Source organism: Indicator indicator, chromosome 1, assembly GCF_027791375.1.
Source record: "Indicator indicator isolate 239-I01 chromosome 1, UM_Iind_1.1, whole genome shotgun sequence".
In the NCBI taxonomy this organism is placed as follows: Eukaryota; Metazoa; Chordata; class Aves; order Piciformes; family Indicatoridae; genus Indicator; species Indicator indicator.
The window spans coordinates 23,311,259-23,326,705 of NC_072010.1; the positions used below are offsets into that span (position 1 = coordinate 23,311,259).

The 15,447-nt window shown below is 43.1% G+C and overlaps 1 protein-coding gene across 1 annotated transcript in view; it reads left to right on the forward strand.

Moving 5' to 3' along the window:
- The window catches only part of MTUS2 (microtubule associated scaffold protein 2), a 216,315-nt gene that overhangs the window by 144,145 nt on the left and 56,723 nt on the right, over nt 1-15,447 (forward strand). The window contains exons 5-6 of the mRNA XM_054385862.1: nt 4,163-4,261; nt 10,487-10,695. Coding sequence (XP_054241837.1) covers nt 4,163-4,261; nt 10,487-10,695 — 308 coding nt within the window. The remainder of the gene's footprint in view (nt 1-4,162; nt 4,262-10,486; nt 10,696-15,447) is intronic.

A 15,447-nucleotide genomic window follows, 5' to 3' on the forward strand; every position in this document is an offset into this window, starting at 1 on the left:
GCAAAATTTACAGAGGAGCTTGGTATATGGCCCATTTGTGCATAATATTTTTATTTTGAAAACCACAGAAAAAAAAACAAGGCCTCATTGCCATGAAAAAGTAATGCTTGATTTTGTAACCATATAAACTGTACCTTACAAAACAGTCTCTGATTTTGTCTCATGGCTCCCATCTCAGGTTGCTTTTGCTTGGTCTCTAGTAATTAAATGGCACCATAAACTTGTTTTATGTCCTGCTCTGTAGTGAAGTATGGTGTAGTAGGTGGCAAACACAGGAAATTTACATCCTCTGTTATCTCACTGTGAAAAGTATTGATCACAGATGAGAATCATGGCCTCAACATTGTCCAATTTACAAACAGCAGAGAAATGGAGATGGACAAAAGTAAAAATATGAAGAAATTCAATTTTTCTCAGTCTCTGATGGCTGGTCATGCATTTGCCTATGAACAATGAGAAAGAGACAAGTAGGGTCTTAGACCTTCTCTTGTGCCATCCTCCCACAAATAGTTTGACACAGGGCTTGTGTGTGTGCATGTGCTCTTCATAGAAGCACTCTGCAAGCAAATTCTGAGAGATGATGCTAAAAAATATGAAGCTCAGGTTCTGGTGCATGCCAAATGCTGTGTCTGCAGCTTGCTCTTTGCAAGTCCTGATTCAGAGAGAAGTGGAAGGGTGAGTGATGCATTAAATACAAGCCTGATACAGCAACTGTGACTAGCTGTGGCTTTGGAGAGGGCAGAAAATGAGTCATACAGTGAGTATCCCTGAAGATTATGATCCCCATATAAAATAATTAATTTTCTCTGCTGCTGAAATAGCCAGATCACATTTGCATTAAACAAAATGGAAGATAGTGTTAGCTTTTGGACTGCCATTGTCTTTAAGCACAACCAAGAAAATATGATTTTGTTTTCCTGCTTCAGATATTTCAGATTCTGTTAGACATTTTCCTACAAGTTTCCTATAAACACAGGCAAATGGTGTTTTTCCTTTCTGACAAGTGTTTTGCCTTAAATCCCTTTTCCCTCTGTATCCAGGGGCTGTGACACAATGCTGCAGGCTAGAATACATTCCCCAGCAAACAGTAACAGTAAAAAAGGAAAGCAAACATTAATATCTCCAGGATTTGCTTTTTCTTGCTGTTCTTTCTTACTTTCTTGGTTAGTCTGTTCTGCATGAAAGCCTGAGACTGTGCCTCTCACACCATGGGCAAAACAGCAGGTCATGGCTTTCATGGTACTGCACTCAGCATGGTTTCCACAGCTATTTTGATGGGAGTTATAGGTGGGAAGGAGGAGTGAGCTGAGCTTCGGTGGCTGCTCTGGCTTTCTGATGAAGTTGTATCTCTCTGGTACAAGAGGCAGTTAGTGTCTGCAAATCTTGGACAACAGACAGACCATCTTGAGCCCTTAACAGAGAGCTCCAGTGGTGGGAGGAATAATAATAGACACTGAGTTTCCTTCCAACAAAAAATTAAAGTAAGAAGAAAAGCTAGCACAAAGGTTCTGGAGATCATAAGCCATCCTGGGGCATCCTGATATTAGTGGGAAGAATTAGTGATTGCAGAAAAAAAGGGTCAATGCAGAGCTCAGGAATAATGTGGAAAGCTACAAACACAGAGGGGAGGGGAAGAGAGGGAAGGAGAAGAGGAAGGGGAAGGGGAAGGGGAAGGGGAAGGGGAAGGGGAAGGGGAAGGAGAAGAGGAAGGGGAAGGGGAAGGAGAAGGGGAAGGGGAAGGAGAAGAGGAAGGGGAAGGAGAAGAGGAAGGGGAAGGGGAAGAAGAAGGGGAAGGGGAAGGGGAAGGGGAAGGGGAAGGGGAAGGGGAAGGGGAAGGTGAGTATTTGGAAAAGATGCACCACTCATAAAAGAACTTCCCAGGGACTAAGGAGTATATAAATACTCATGAAAGCCATTCACTGATTGTGTGAAATTCCTGTTAAAGTCCCGTTTTAGCAAGAATTTAGTGAGAATTCTCCTCACTGCTGTAGCTGCTAAATCCATCTGGGAGGATAATGTAACAGGCAAAATAACCTCCCAGAGAACACCGGAACCTGAGACAAGGAGCATTCCACTCTGCAGCTTTCCCATTTTATAGAACCGAGTTCAGGTTTGGCACACATCACAAAAGAGAGCATTCCAAGCACAAACAGAGAATATTACTCTGGCCCCTGAAACAGATAATCATCACTTCCTGTAGCTTGTCCCCAGCACAGGGTCTTTGACTCGTGGCTTAGGGGAGGGGTCTCATGGGTTTACCCACCTGCAGCTCTGGCAGAGAGGTGGCTCACCCCTGGTCCCCTCCATCTCAGGTTCTTCAATTCCCCCCAGCTCAGGTCCATGGGATGGGGGGGGGGGGGCTGTGGATCAGTACTGCCTCACACATGCATGAGGCATAGATGAGAATGAACCAGATATTGGTTCAGCCTTGTGGACAGCTGCTGTCCTCCACTGGCACAGTGTGTGGTACGCTTGTGCATCGAATGTGCTGCACCTCTTAGGCACTCACTGAGCAGGCAGAGACATACTTTCCTGTCTGGGGTGCCACATCCAGTACAGCCCTGGCACATCCTGCCTGCTTCTGGTTCTGCACAAGTCAGTCTCATGTCTGAATTAGACCATCTTGGGAAAGCTGGTCACCAGAAAAGGCAGTTTCCAAACCTGGAGAAAAAGTTGATAGAGCAGGGCCCTGCAGATAACTTAAGTCAGCTTTGCATATCTCCTGGTTTTGCTGCAATAGAATTCCAGGCCAGCCATAGCTGCAGGCCTTCATCAGTTTGGAATCAGCCAGGACAGCTGACTAGAGTTGGCTCACGGGTGTATCCTAGACTATAAGCATCTCACTCAGTATAAAGGGGGAAGTGTGCTGAAGAGAAGGGAGCATCCTGTTAGAGCCTTCAGCTTGGGTGTCCAACTTGGACCCCTTCTCACTGTGCTTCACTTGTTGCCTTTGAGGGCTGCCTGCCTTTGTATCGTGACTGCTGCACTTTGCTGGGCTGAGTGTGACTTCATGTCTTGTATTGACATTGATATTAATTTGGCTAGTTCATGAAATCTCTTTTCATTCCAACTTGTTGATCTTCTCTCCTTTTCCTGATTCTTCTTCTGTGCTGGGAGGGCCTCACTGGGCGGCAGAGTAACCACTGTAGTTTAGCCCTAGACACGTGCTTAAATGAAGTCCTGCTCAGCTTCACCTCCAGCCCAGGCTGAGGATGCCCAGCAAAGGAGGGCTTAGAACACATAGAATGGGCTGTGTAGCTGTGCCTGAGTGGCATTTGTCACTGTGTAGATGGCTGGATGTCTTGGTTGGAGCTGAAACAATTCTGCACTGAAGACAATGCATTTACTCCAAAAGAGTAAATACAGACTTGCACAGAATTGGAGGTTAAATAGAAACACTGCTTACAAAAGTAAACCAAATGCAAATGGTGCAAAGGCAAAGGGCTATATAGGCATACTCAGAATAGGCCCTGGCTTAGCTCTGCCCTGGCTAAGCCACGCACGAGGCCTCTGCTAGGCCTAAAGGACACACCAAAAATATCCTCCCAGCCATCTAAATCTACCCGCTCCTAGGTCTCACTGCCCTCCCTCCCCACCCTGAAGGCAGGCTTTAGCTACAGAGAAAGAAATAGATTCCTGCCTGCCCGCCAGACCTCACTCCCATGCAGCTGAACATGGTAGCAGCAGCCCAGAGCAGAGAGGTGAGAGGGAGAGGACTGACTGGATGGTTGTCTCCTTATATAGGGAGATACAGGAAAAGGGAATAGAATAACAGATTATAATATCTTGTTCCTCCCTCTGAACTGTCTACTCTCCTGGAAGACTTTTTGTCTCTGTGGTTTTACAATTAAGCCTTAACCTACAACACGGGAGAACCAGGACAGTGTGTAAAGCCTTCTTCAGACGTTCCTTAGTGTTGTCCATGTCAGCTCAGGCATGTGCACACATTCACATATGCAGAAGTGGCAGGTTAGCATCCAACACAGAAGTACTATGTAGCATCTTTGTGTGAAGCTCTGAATGTGTATTGGTGAAATACTTACATTTTGCCCTTCCGGTACGTATCTTATTGCATACAAACATTGCATACATAATTGCAAACAATTATAATGAGAATTTATTTCCAACTCTACTTTTTGGTTTTGTTTTTTTCCAAAAACAGGTGTAAAGAAAGAAATACAAAAAGATCAGGATGCCAACAGACCAGCTGTCTCATCTCCTAAGAGATCAGCAGTAACAGCTACCAAGCTCCATTCGCCAGGTATTTAAAAGCACCATTTCTGGGAAGGTTGAGACTTGTTGAGTTTGCATCTCTTGTTAATGCAGTAAAATCTGAGAACTGCTGTTCTTAAGTGAAGAGTGATTTTGTCCAGGGTTCATTAAGCTGACTGAGTACAGCAAGATTTATCATACCCATGCATGAGCTAAATAGACTTCTGTTTTCTTCATTACAACCATGCAATCATCTCTCCTTCAAAACAAAGACTTGTTGCTATTACATGTTTAAGAGCACGGGGGTGTATCTTGTATCATTACAATTCTCTTTATACAAAAGAGAACAGATATAGTGAAATCCTGTGCAGAGGCACTAAATTTTCTGGGATATTTCTATGCAGAACTGGAAAAGGGATTATCTATGGAAACAACCTTCAGAGTGCTCCTGGAGCATTCTGAACTTACCTGCCAATATTGGAAAAAAGCTCATGGGTTTAACATTTCTAAAGAATACCTTTGTTTATTGTAAATAACTTATCTCTACATGTATTAAGGAATGTATAGGGTACCTAAAGGCTTTTCTAAGGCTAGCCGTTGGCTGATCTAAACGCTGCAGAAATAAGTGGATGTGGTCCCACTGATTTAATTGTGCTTGCTCTTTATTGTCTGTTCTGTTCCTTCGTATTCAGACTTTAATTAAATTATGTAAATGCCATCTCTACAGCTATATGATACTTGAGTTATAATTAGAGGTGGGTGAAACTCCATATTTCTTCATTTGGTAAAGTATAAAAGATGTAGAACAGCTCTTAGACTCCCATAATTTGCATCAAGAATCTCTTCATGTTTACTAAACTCAATCCCTATTCTTCTCCTTCCTATAACACTACAGTAAAAAGATGCACTTCACACTGTCCTCTGAATCATATGATTTTCAGGCTGTTTTGCACCTGGTGAGATCACCAAGAGGGATCCAAAGAAAAATTTGTTGCAGAGAGTGCAAGACCGGCAGCTCATTAGTGTTTATAACAGTGGGAGTCCAGTTTAAGCACCAGCACTGATTGTGGCTGTAGCAGCAGTAGAGATGATTTGCTTCCCCACTGGAACTAGAAAGCAAAATGAAACATAGGCATATTTGTATTGTTTTAAGGAGGTCTGCATTTCTACAGGTGACTTGATTTTCAAGGCTTACATTTTTGGTATATCTAATTGAGGAGACCTCAGAAGTTTCTTCATTCTCGTGAGAGGATGAGTAACTGCCCTCTCTCCATCAGACTGATTCAGGAGTTCTTAAGCCTGGCTGACTGAAATTATGAGGATCTAAAATCACTAAGGATCAAGCAGGAAAATAAATCTCATCTGCGTTTATTTTTAAAGCTAGCTTTTAAAGTTATTTGAAATAGAAGAAATATCAATAGCAAAGCAATAAAGACAATCTTCTCACCTAGTTAACAATTTCACAAAATAATCAAAGCAGCCATTGAATAGGACAGGGAGTGAGTGTATCTGGGGCTAAGAGGCAGGAGCATAGGCTTTCTGCCATCAGGATCACAAACTCATGTGACGTTTACACTTTGTGATAGGAAAGCATGTGTGTTCTCAGGTAACTCTGCCACAGCTACATGTGGCCATGGAACAGGCTTTAAAATTTGAGTACTCTTTCTAGGTTGTTTCCCCTGTTATTGGCCTCCTCATGGGTAATTCCTTTTAATTAGTAGCGATTTTACTGTTGTACAATTTTGTCAGCCTTGAATCTGATCTTCATAATTTGGACCCGTCCTCCTGAAGACTTTCAAAGGAGTTTTGAAATAAAAGATCTTGTAGGGATCTCAGTTTTTTCTGTTGATGCCATACCCTTCCTGACCTGTGTCTAGGAGCAGGTGCACATAGGTGCATTTACTGGTTATAGGTGTCCAACCATATTTTGATGGTTGTAGTTGATGATCTTGGAGGCCTCTTCCAACTGAAACATTTATATGAATCTCCATTTATATGCTCTCCTTTCCCTCCTTTAACAGTGTGAGAACTGAAATCCCCATCCTACACCAACACAAAGCAGGCTAGCTCAGTCTGAAAGCAAATGAACGCTGTATTTACAAGCAAATCTACAATCTATGATGAAATGCAATGAATATGTACAACTATACACTATTCACAACATTTACAAATATGTACAATCAACAGAAAAAGCACAACCAAGCCCCCTTTGCTTCCCCCAAGGGGCCTCCCCCCCCACACCAGAAGGAATCCCCCAGACCCCTTTGGCAGAAGGCAGAGAGTCAAGAAGCAGAGAGGCTGTTAGACTTAGCTCGTCAAGGTCAGTGTGTTATCTTCAGCCAGAAAAGAAGCAGCCAGACAGAAGCCCAGCAAGCAAGCTGAGAACTCAGACTGCCCCAGCTCCCCAACCTTGTTTTGAATAGAGATTCTTAAACATTTCTCTCTCTCCGATGGAAGTGTTTAGAATAATCATTATTTTGCTTTCTTACACCCAATAGTGATTTATTTACATTCCTTCACCTTCTCTGCTTGAACTTTGTGAAGAAAAAATAAAAAGACAGTCTTAAAGCCATCACATCTCCGTTGCAGGACAGTGCTGTCTGTTCCTGGCATGTCACTCTACAGATTACTTCAAGAGGATTGACAACAAGCAATTTCCTATTTCCTTACCAAAATGTTGGGAAGTCCACAGTTAAAAGGCAAATAAATTTCATTCTCCATCTAAATCCTCATGGACTGTGTTAATTATGAGTATATACTTGTTACGTCTCCTTAGTTCAAACACTCAAATAGATTAAAAAAGACCTGGGGGTTTTGAAGAAGATCAAAGGGGTGCAGTGACTTCAGTGTACACTGGGTCTTCCCCCATGGTCCCACCATCAGCAAAAGGGACACTCAGGATCAGGGCCAGCATCATTAGCATATACTCTGTTTTGTGCAGAGCAACAGAGAAGGGACATCAATGGCAGAATAAGCTTAGAAAGTTGCTTTTCAGACCAAAATGAACCAAGAAATTCGGACTTATCCCTGAGGAGAATAGCAGAGTTTAATGTACAAGGACAGCTTATAATACTGACAAGGACAACAGAGAGATGTGCATTTCAAATGTTCCAGTGAACAGGAAAGCCAGAAAGATATAAGACAAAACAAGCTGATGGGTTTCTGTTTTAATTGAAACTGGACTGATTTCAAGGGCTTCCTCCTACACTCCTCTCCATGCCTTCTGTTGTAATATCACCATGCTGCCTAAACAAGTTCAGATTTTTATACTAAGGAGGCAGATATTTATGGATGTTGCTTTTATGAATATCATATTTTGTGATGATGCCTACTGCCCAGTTAAGAGCTCCTTTAAATGAGTGGAAGTATCTGTAAGAAAGTCTCATTCCTGCACAGAAAGGTTTTCAAGCTTTAACTGATACAAAAATGGATAAATCATAGAATCACAGAATCATAGAATCAGTCAGGGTTGGAAGGGACCACAAGGATCATTTAGTTCCAACCCCCCCTGCCATGGGCAGGGACACCTCACACTACATCAGGCTGGCCAGAGCCTCATCCAGCCTGGCCTTAAACACCTCCAGGGATGGGGCCCCAACCACCTCCCTGGACAACCCATTCCAGGCTCTCACCACTCTCATGGGGAAGAACTTCTTCCTCACGTCCAGTCTGAATCTCCCCACTTCCAGCTTTATTCCATTCCCCCTAGTCCTGTCACTACCTGATAGCCTAAAAAGTCCCTCCCCAGCTTTTTTGTAGGCCCCCTTCAGATACTGGAAGGCCACAAGAAGGTCACTTGGAGCCTTCTCTTCTCCAGACTGAACAGCCCCAAGTCTTTCAGTCTCTCCCCATAGGAGAGGTGCTCCAGCCCTCTGATCATCCTGGTGGCCCTTCTCTGGACACATTCCAGCATGTCCATATCCCTCTTGTAACAGGGTCTGCAGACTGGATGCAGTATTCCAGGTGGGGTTTCACCAAAGCACAATAGAGGTGAATCACCTCCCTTGACCTGCTGGCCACACTTCTCTTGATGCAGCCCAGGATCTGGTTGGCTTTCTGGGCTGCAAGTGCACACTGACAGCTCATGTTGAGCTTCTCGTCCACCAGCACCCCCAAGTCCCTCTCCTCAGGGCTGCTCTCCAGCCAGTCACTGCCCAGTCTGTATTTGTGCTTGGAATTGCCTCAACCTAGATGCAGGACCCTGCACTTGGTCTTGTTGAACCTCATGAGGTTGGCTTGTGCCCACCTCTCCAGCCTGTCAAGGTCCCTCTGGATGCCATCCCTTCCCTCCAGCCTGTCTGCTGCACCACACAGCTTAAAGGTCAATAACTGTGCTGGCTGAACTCTCTTATAACAAAAAGTCCTCCTCTAACATCCCATATTGTATTATTTGGGCCTTGAAACATCATGAAGTTGGTCTTGACATGTTGTGAAATCTCTGTGCAAATGCAAGTCATGGGCACAAAGAATTTCAAAGGCTGTTTTGCACTTGTGGCTCTTTGCAGTGGAGACATGAGGGAGTATCTCTGCTGAAGCTAGCTGCCTGTAAGCTTAGCTTGGAATAAGAATGTAGTCAAGCTCTGCTTTACAAATTGGCTCAAACTCATACTATCAGATGCATCTCTGTGAAGTGATTCTTCTGGTTTGTAGGAAAGGGGTAAGTGGTAGCCATGGCAGAAGACTCTCCCCTGTTGCATTTATTGCTAAGTACTAGTTGGAGACATTTCTGTATTACTCTTCAGGAACTGTATACTACAAGATTATAGAAAAACAAGATAAGTTTTTTTTCCATTTTCTTGCATACACAAGCCTTTCTGCTAGTATAGAAATGTTCTTTTGTCTTCCATGACCAATGTCTACCATTTCTAGCAACACATGAGAACAAGGTATCTGATTCTATTCTCTCCCTCTTTCTTACTGACTCTCCTATGCTAAAAGCCTGAGACTAGTGGGAGGAGTTGAGGAAGAGAACCAGAGATTTCTGGTCAGTGTGCAGGAATGAGCTAAAAAGCATTAGCTGAGGACAGACTGAGGATAGCAAAAAGAATCTATAAGTTGTGCAAAGGTATTGCCCAGCTGACCACAAATGTTTGCAGAGTTCTCAGAAAGCTAAGATAAAGACAAACAGCTTGTCCAAGTAGTGGCTTCAGCAACCTGACACTACCAAAACACTACCCCTTCTTGCTTCATCCTTACACCTGAGTATATCCAGAGAAATGGATGGTTAAGCAGGATATGAACTTAGCTCAGGATGAAAACCTCACTTCTCTGATTTATCATGAGTAAGCTTCAGGGTTTGTGCCATTCATGTGAATATGACACTATTTCAGCTGATATCTTGACTAAAAGCTACGCTAGTGTTTTTACACCTTTTTACAGGATCAGGCTTGCTTAAAGCCAATTCAGAGCACATAAGAGGAGCCAGAGTCTGTTTGAACTCCTTTTTGTGGGCAGGCCATATAGTGATTCTGGCATGACCCATAGTGCAGAGAGAGAGCAGCCATGCAGAGCCAGTGGAGTAGTCAGCATTACATGGTGGCATTTCTGTACTTATTTGGTTTGTACTGCAATTTTACAAGTGTTACAAAGGGTAGGGCCAGAGGAAATGGCAAGGCAGATTACAATATTGTTGATAAAATGAAATAGTGACACCCCCATAGCAAACAATCCTTGCTGTGTTTGCATTCAGGGAAGGACATTGTCCCATTTGGAAGCAAAAGAAAATCTGCAAAGACAAAGGAAACTGGCACCTCTGTCAGCTCACCAAGCTTGGGGCTCAGGTGGCCAAAGAAATTTTGTGTATATAGAGTGTAAATATCATCCAGTTGTTTTCAATATCCGCAATAGGATACAGTGAACCCCAACCTGGAAGTTCCCATTTCTCTCACTGCCATTCAGGAGAGTTCAGCATCACATCTTGAGATGCTGAGATGCATCCTGTAGATGTCTGAAATAGGTGAGATGAATCCTTCCTCTGACAACCTCAGTTCTCAGTAAGATACTCTTAAGAGAGCTCTCCTCAACTTGTAGCAGATCTTCAGGCTCAGAGCCTGAGGTGAGATGACTTTTACAAAGCTTTGAGCTTTGGCCCATAGTGAAGAACATTTTGCTGTATTCTTTCTCTTTTTTGAAAGTCATTACAGATCTCTGTGAATGCTGCAAACCTTTTTTTTTTTTTATAGGGCTGAGTCCAAAGGCCCTAGAAACATGTCCACGTTACGTACATACATATAAAGTAAGTGACCCTGATGGTCTTTTTCTCTGTCCTTTGTAGGACATCCCAAGCAAAGATCAACCACCCCAAGGAATGGATTCTCCCCCAAACCAGGAGAAAGTCGAGATTCTGAAAAGCAGTTCATTCAGAGACTGAAGGAAAAGTGTGATGAGCAGTCCCGGCAATTAAGCAACATTCAAGAAGAGCTTAAAAGGGCCATCTATGGCTTTGATGTCTTTGCTGTAACAACACAGCACTTTTTCAGGCAGGTAAGTACAATGGATACTTTTGACCATTGGAAAGATACTTTGCCTTCAGTCACTTGCCTGAATTTGTTCCACAGTCACTGAAATTTTGTTCTTGGGAATCCAAGCATGCAGTTCCTTACAACAGTTATTATGAGAAGGGAATTATTATTTGATGCCATGTCTTTGAAAATCAAATTTCAGGAACATGCAGCATTTGTCACATGCACAGACAGATTTCAGGTTGTCTTTTAGGAGTGAAGCAGAGGTATAAGCTTAGTAGTCCCAACCTGACAGCTACTGCTGAACTGGAAAGTGTAACTGAGATATACTTGTGAACAAATGCAAGAGCAATCCATACATTTAGTAAACCAAAGTTGTTGGATGAAGGAAAAGATTTGCTTTCTCACAGTATTATTTATCTAGTGTTCCTGTTCATCACAGATCAGACAGTGTTCCTGTTACAAATGTGCAAGATCCTGAAGATGTTAGAATAGCATTATCTCAGCACTTAGGAGATTACATTCAGCATGTATAGAGAACATAAAGAAAATGTCAGTGATTAGAGAAGCTTATTTATTCACTTTGTCTGAGGTAAAATGAGTGAAGTTTAAAAGATGACCAAAGTAACCACGAAGGACTCGTAGACACTGCTTGTTTGAAAAGCCATTTAGTCATCTAGGAAATCTAGCTGGGTTCTGAGGTCTAGAAGTGGTTCCTTTGATGACCATTTATTTTGTACCAATACCAGGTTATGCTGGTGTCCCAACTACATTGTAACACAGGTAGCCAAGGTTTGGATTATATCCTTGACTGCCTGTTTGTCTACTTTTGAAAGAAACGAGTAAACTTCCAGTATTAAAAGGGAGAAAGACAACTAAATAAAGAAACACTGATTCAAACAATCTTTACAAATTCTGAAATACTTTGTTCAGTTGTTTTTTATATTAGTGGGAAAGGTTACCTTTGAACAAATACTGTAGTTCACACTTTTCCCTAAGTAGGAGCTGATCTTGCCAGGGGGAGCTTCACTGAACTGAAAAAAACCAGAAAATTTTTTAAAAGTACTAAATATTTTAAATACCTTCCCAGGGGATTTTCCTTCTCTTTTTCTTTAGTCTTGACATATCTGGGCTTGATGGGCATTTGAAAAGCTGCTGCTTTTTTTTTTTTTTTTAAGCTGACTGTGGAGTGTCCTTGATTAAAGCAGGGGGAAACAAAAAAGGGCAGAGCAGTGTCTGCTCAGCTTTGTCTGTGCTGTCCACTGGGAAGAGATTTTTCATCTCATGCCTCACTCACAATTTGCTGAAGGAAATCTGGAAGCTTGGGCATATCTCCTTCGTCTCCTCTGGATATGTTATAAATGAGAACAGTTGCTGCAACTGAGATTTGAGATGACTCTCATCCCATTGGTGCATGTTAGATTGGTCCTGAGAATGCCTCCTTAATTGGACACCTCAGGGGAATTTATTTAATAAAATCCTCTCCAGGTCCTAGCTGGGCATAGCTGTACCCGATGTTCCCAGCTCCTTTGCACTGTCAGGCCATCTAGGGGTTTGCAGTAGTACTGCTCCGAGTGCCTGTGGAATTTAAGCACCTTCAGGCTTGGGCAAGATTAGGTGTAGATTTTTTTTTCAGATGTGCTGCTGGACTTGCTTGATCATCTTGATTGTCCAGTCCTTTCTGGGCTTGACTGGTCTTCCTGGAGTATACTTATCTGCACATTCAGTGCAGGAGCCATTTAACATTGACCTTTCTCAGACAAATACACTCCGGCTACCCTGGGTGATGAGGTGCACAATCAAAGTGAGCCAAACAGTTTGTGATATCTGATATATCAGATGTGATTACCTATGTTAGGAGGACATTTGTTTCAGGCTCAGTTTTTAGTGAATAGAGGCAAGTCAGCACTTCAAGAAGACTTTTTACAGCACCAAAAATCCAGTAATCTGGATTTCTGCCTAGGGTGCTTGATCATCCTAACCAAGGCCTTCCGGGAGGCTAAGGTCTGCCCCACTTTTAAATTCAATGCCTAAATTGAGATCCTACATGTAAGTGGCATGATCAGGGTCTACTCAAGCAGTTTTGTAATTGGGTGGTCTGTTGTGTTGCAACATAGACACAGACTTCCAAGGTTTTGAGTGTCATTTGAAAATACAGTCTGTAGACATTTTCTGAGATGGCATTATTGTTTGAAACCTTGAGCAAGATTCCATTGGCTGGCTTCCAGATAGGGCAAGCATGGAAAAAGAAATCCTTCCCGTTATAGAAAATAATAATAATAATAGTGTGTTTGTTTCTGAGAAGCCTGCAGGACAAATGGCTGAAGTCTGAGTAGAACTGCAGTTTGGCAAGGGATTAATACTCATTCAGGAATAAGTTGGGGCCTTATTCCAGAGATGTTTGGGGCTGATTTTTCCGGCTGGCAGTTCTAATCTGCTCAGCCGAGGGCCCAGTCCTACTTTATGCTAGAGAGCCTCTTTAGCCTGATAGTCACCCATAACCTCTTTCTAGTATGTCTCACACCACACCAGAACAGATTTTTCTCTGAATTTGAACTAAACTCCATTGGAAAATGTCCTCCCAGGCAGCAAGGATTGGACTAAGTCTAAAAGCAATCAAGGGACCAGTGTTTTGCAGACAGGTAGAAGTCTGTTCATGTCTGTGGGTCTCATTTCCTGCTCACAGTGCTTGTTCTCTCTCCAAAGCTGAGGAAAGCACCAATGCAAGTGACCCAATAGACATGTTTAGCTGAAGAAAGAGAATGTCAATATGTAGTAAAGAATGTTTGCCCACATTGGCAGTTTCTTGGAGTGCTTCCAATTTTAAGCTCTTGCTGTAGCAGCCTGAAGGTTGCGTAACCTTTTTCTCTGCATTTCGTTAGATTTGTTTTCTGGCTGTTCCAGGCCACTGTTAAATTGTATCCTGAAATCATATCTCTGTCCCATCTCATTCTTGAAAATGCTCTTAATAGCCAATATTCATTTAATACACATCAAAGAGTGCACTAGACATAGAAGTACTTAACACAGACCCATTTAATGACAGCTAAACCCATTTGCTATCTTGGGAGTAAACCTCACCAGGCAATGACTGAGGCAGTGGCCAAAAAAAAAATTCAAAGTAGTGGTTCTGACATAAGCATTTCATATAACATATCAACAACCTGGATGAGGGCATTGAGAGTACCCTCAGCAAGTTCACTGATGATACAAAACTGGGGGGGTTGGCTGACACCTGTCAGGCTGTGCTGCCATCCAGCGTGAGCTGGACAGGCTGGAGAGCTGGGTGCAGGCAAACCTCAGGAAGTTTAATAAGGACAAGTGCAGGGTCCTACATGTGGAGAGAAATAACAACAGGCACCAGTACAGGTTAGGGGCTGCCCTGCTGGAAAGCAGCTCCACAGAGAGGACCTTGGAGTGCTGGTGGATGGCAAGTTTTCCATGGAACAACAATGTTCTCTTGTGGCCAAGAGAGCCAATGGGATCCTGGGATGCATCAAGAAAGGTGTGTCCAGCAGGTCTAGGGAAGTTCTTCTACCTCTCTACTCTGCCCTGCTGAGACCACACCTGGAATACTGCATCCAGTTTTCAGCTCTCCAGTTCAAGAAAGACAGAGACGTGCTGGAATCCAATGGAGAGCCACGAGGATGATTAGGGGACTTGAGCATCTCCCCTGTGAAGAGAGACTGAGATCCCTGGGGCTGTTTAGTCTTGAGAAGAGAAGACTGAGAGGAGATCGCATTAATGTCTATAAATATCTGAGGGATGGGTGTCAAGTGGAGGGGGCCAGGCTCTTTTTGGTGGATCACAGTGATAAGACAAGGAACAATTGGTTCAAACTTGTACATATACGATTTCACCTCAACATGAGGAGAAACTTCTTGATGAGGTGATAGAGCCCTGGAACAGGCTGCCTAGGGGGGTTGTGGAGTCTCCTTCTCTGGAGATTTTCAAAACCCACCTGGATGCATTCCTGTGTGGTCTACCCTAAGGGATCCTGCTTTGGCAGGGGGATTGGATCCAATGATCTCTTGAGGTCCCTTCCAAACTCTGATATACTGTGATACTGTGTGATTTAGCTAGTTATGAAAGGTAATGGTTGCAGTGCCTGTGGACAGCTTCTAATTGGTATTTAATTAGCAGATTCATTAGCTAAAGCCCTCAGATAAGCATGCATGACTCCTATTGACTTTGTAAACTGCTTCAAACTTATTCTGAAAAGGAAGAGATGGCTTAGTGCTGGTTGTTCATCACATCAATACAACCCTTTATGCTGAGGGATACTCCAAAGTGAACAGGTGACTGGTGGGAGATGGAGTGATATGTGACAAGGAGACCATGAAAACGTTTTAGTGCAAATGTTAGAAATGGCTGCCTCTGACTTGGGTCACTCCTGATAGGGCTTGTAAGCCCAATAATAATGACAGTCATGGCCTAGTTTTGTCCCTGTTCAGTCAAGTGGCCAGCAGCAATGCTTCTTAAACGCAGTAACAGTGCCATCTAAAGGACAGTATCCCAAACTGACAAATTCTGGAGGGTACAACTTGGACATAAACAGGGAGGAAAAAATCGATTTTCACATCTCTGGTACACTCAGAGTAGATGTGTTTGTGCTGAGGATTGTCATGGCTAAACAGCTCCGAGGCCCTGAAAAGTGGGCTAATCCCTTTCTGCCAGCACAGCGTGCCCAAACAGCTGAAAAGCACAGTCACAGTATCACACAGTATCACGGTACATTAGAGGTTTGAAGGCACCTCAGGAGATCTTTGAGTCC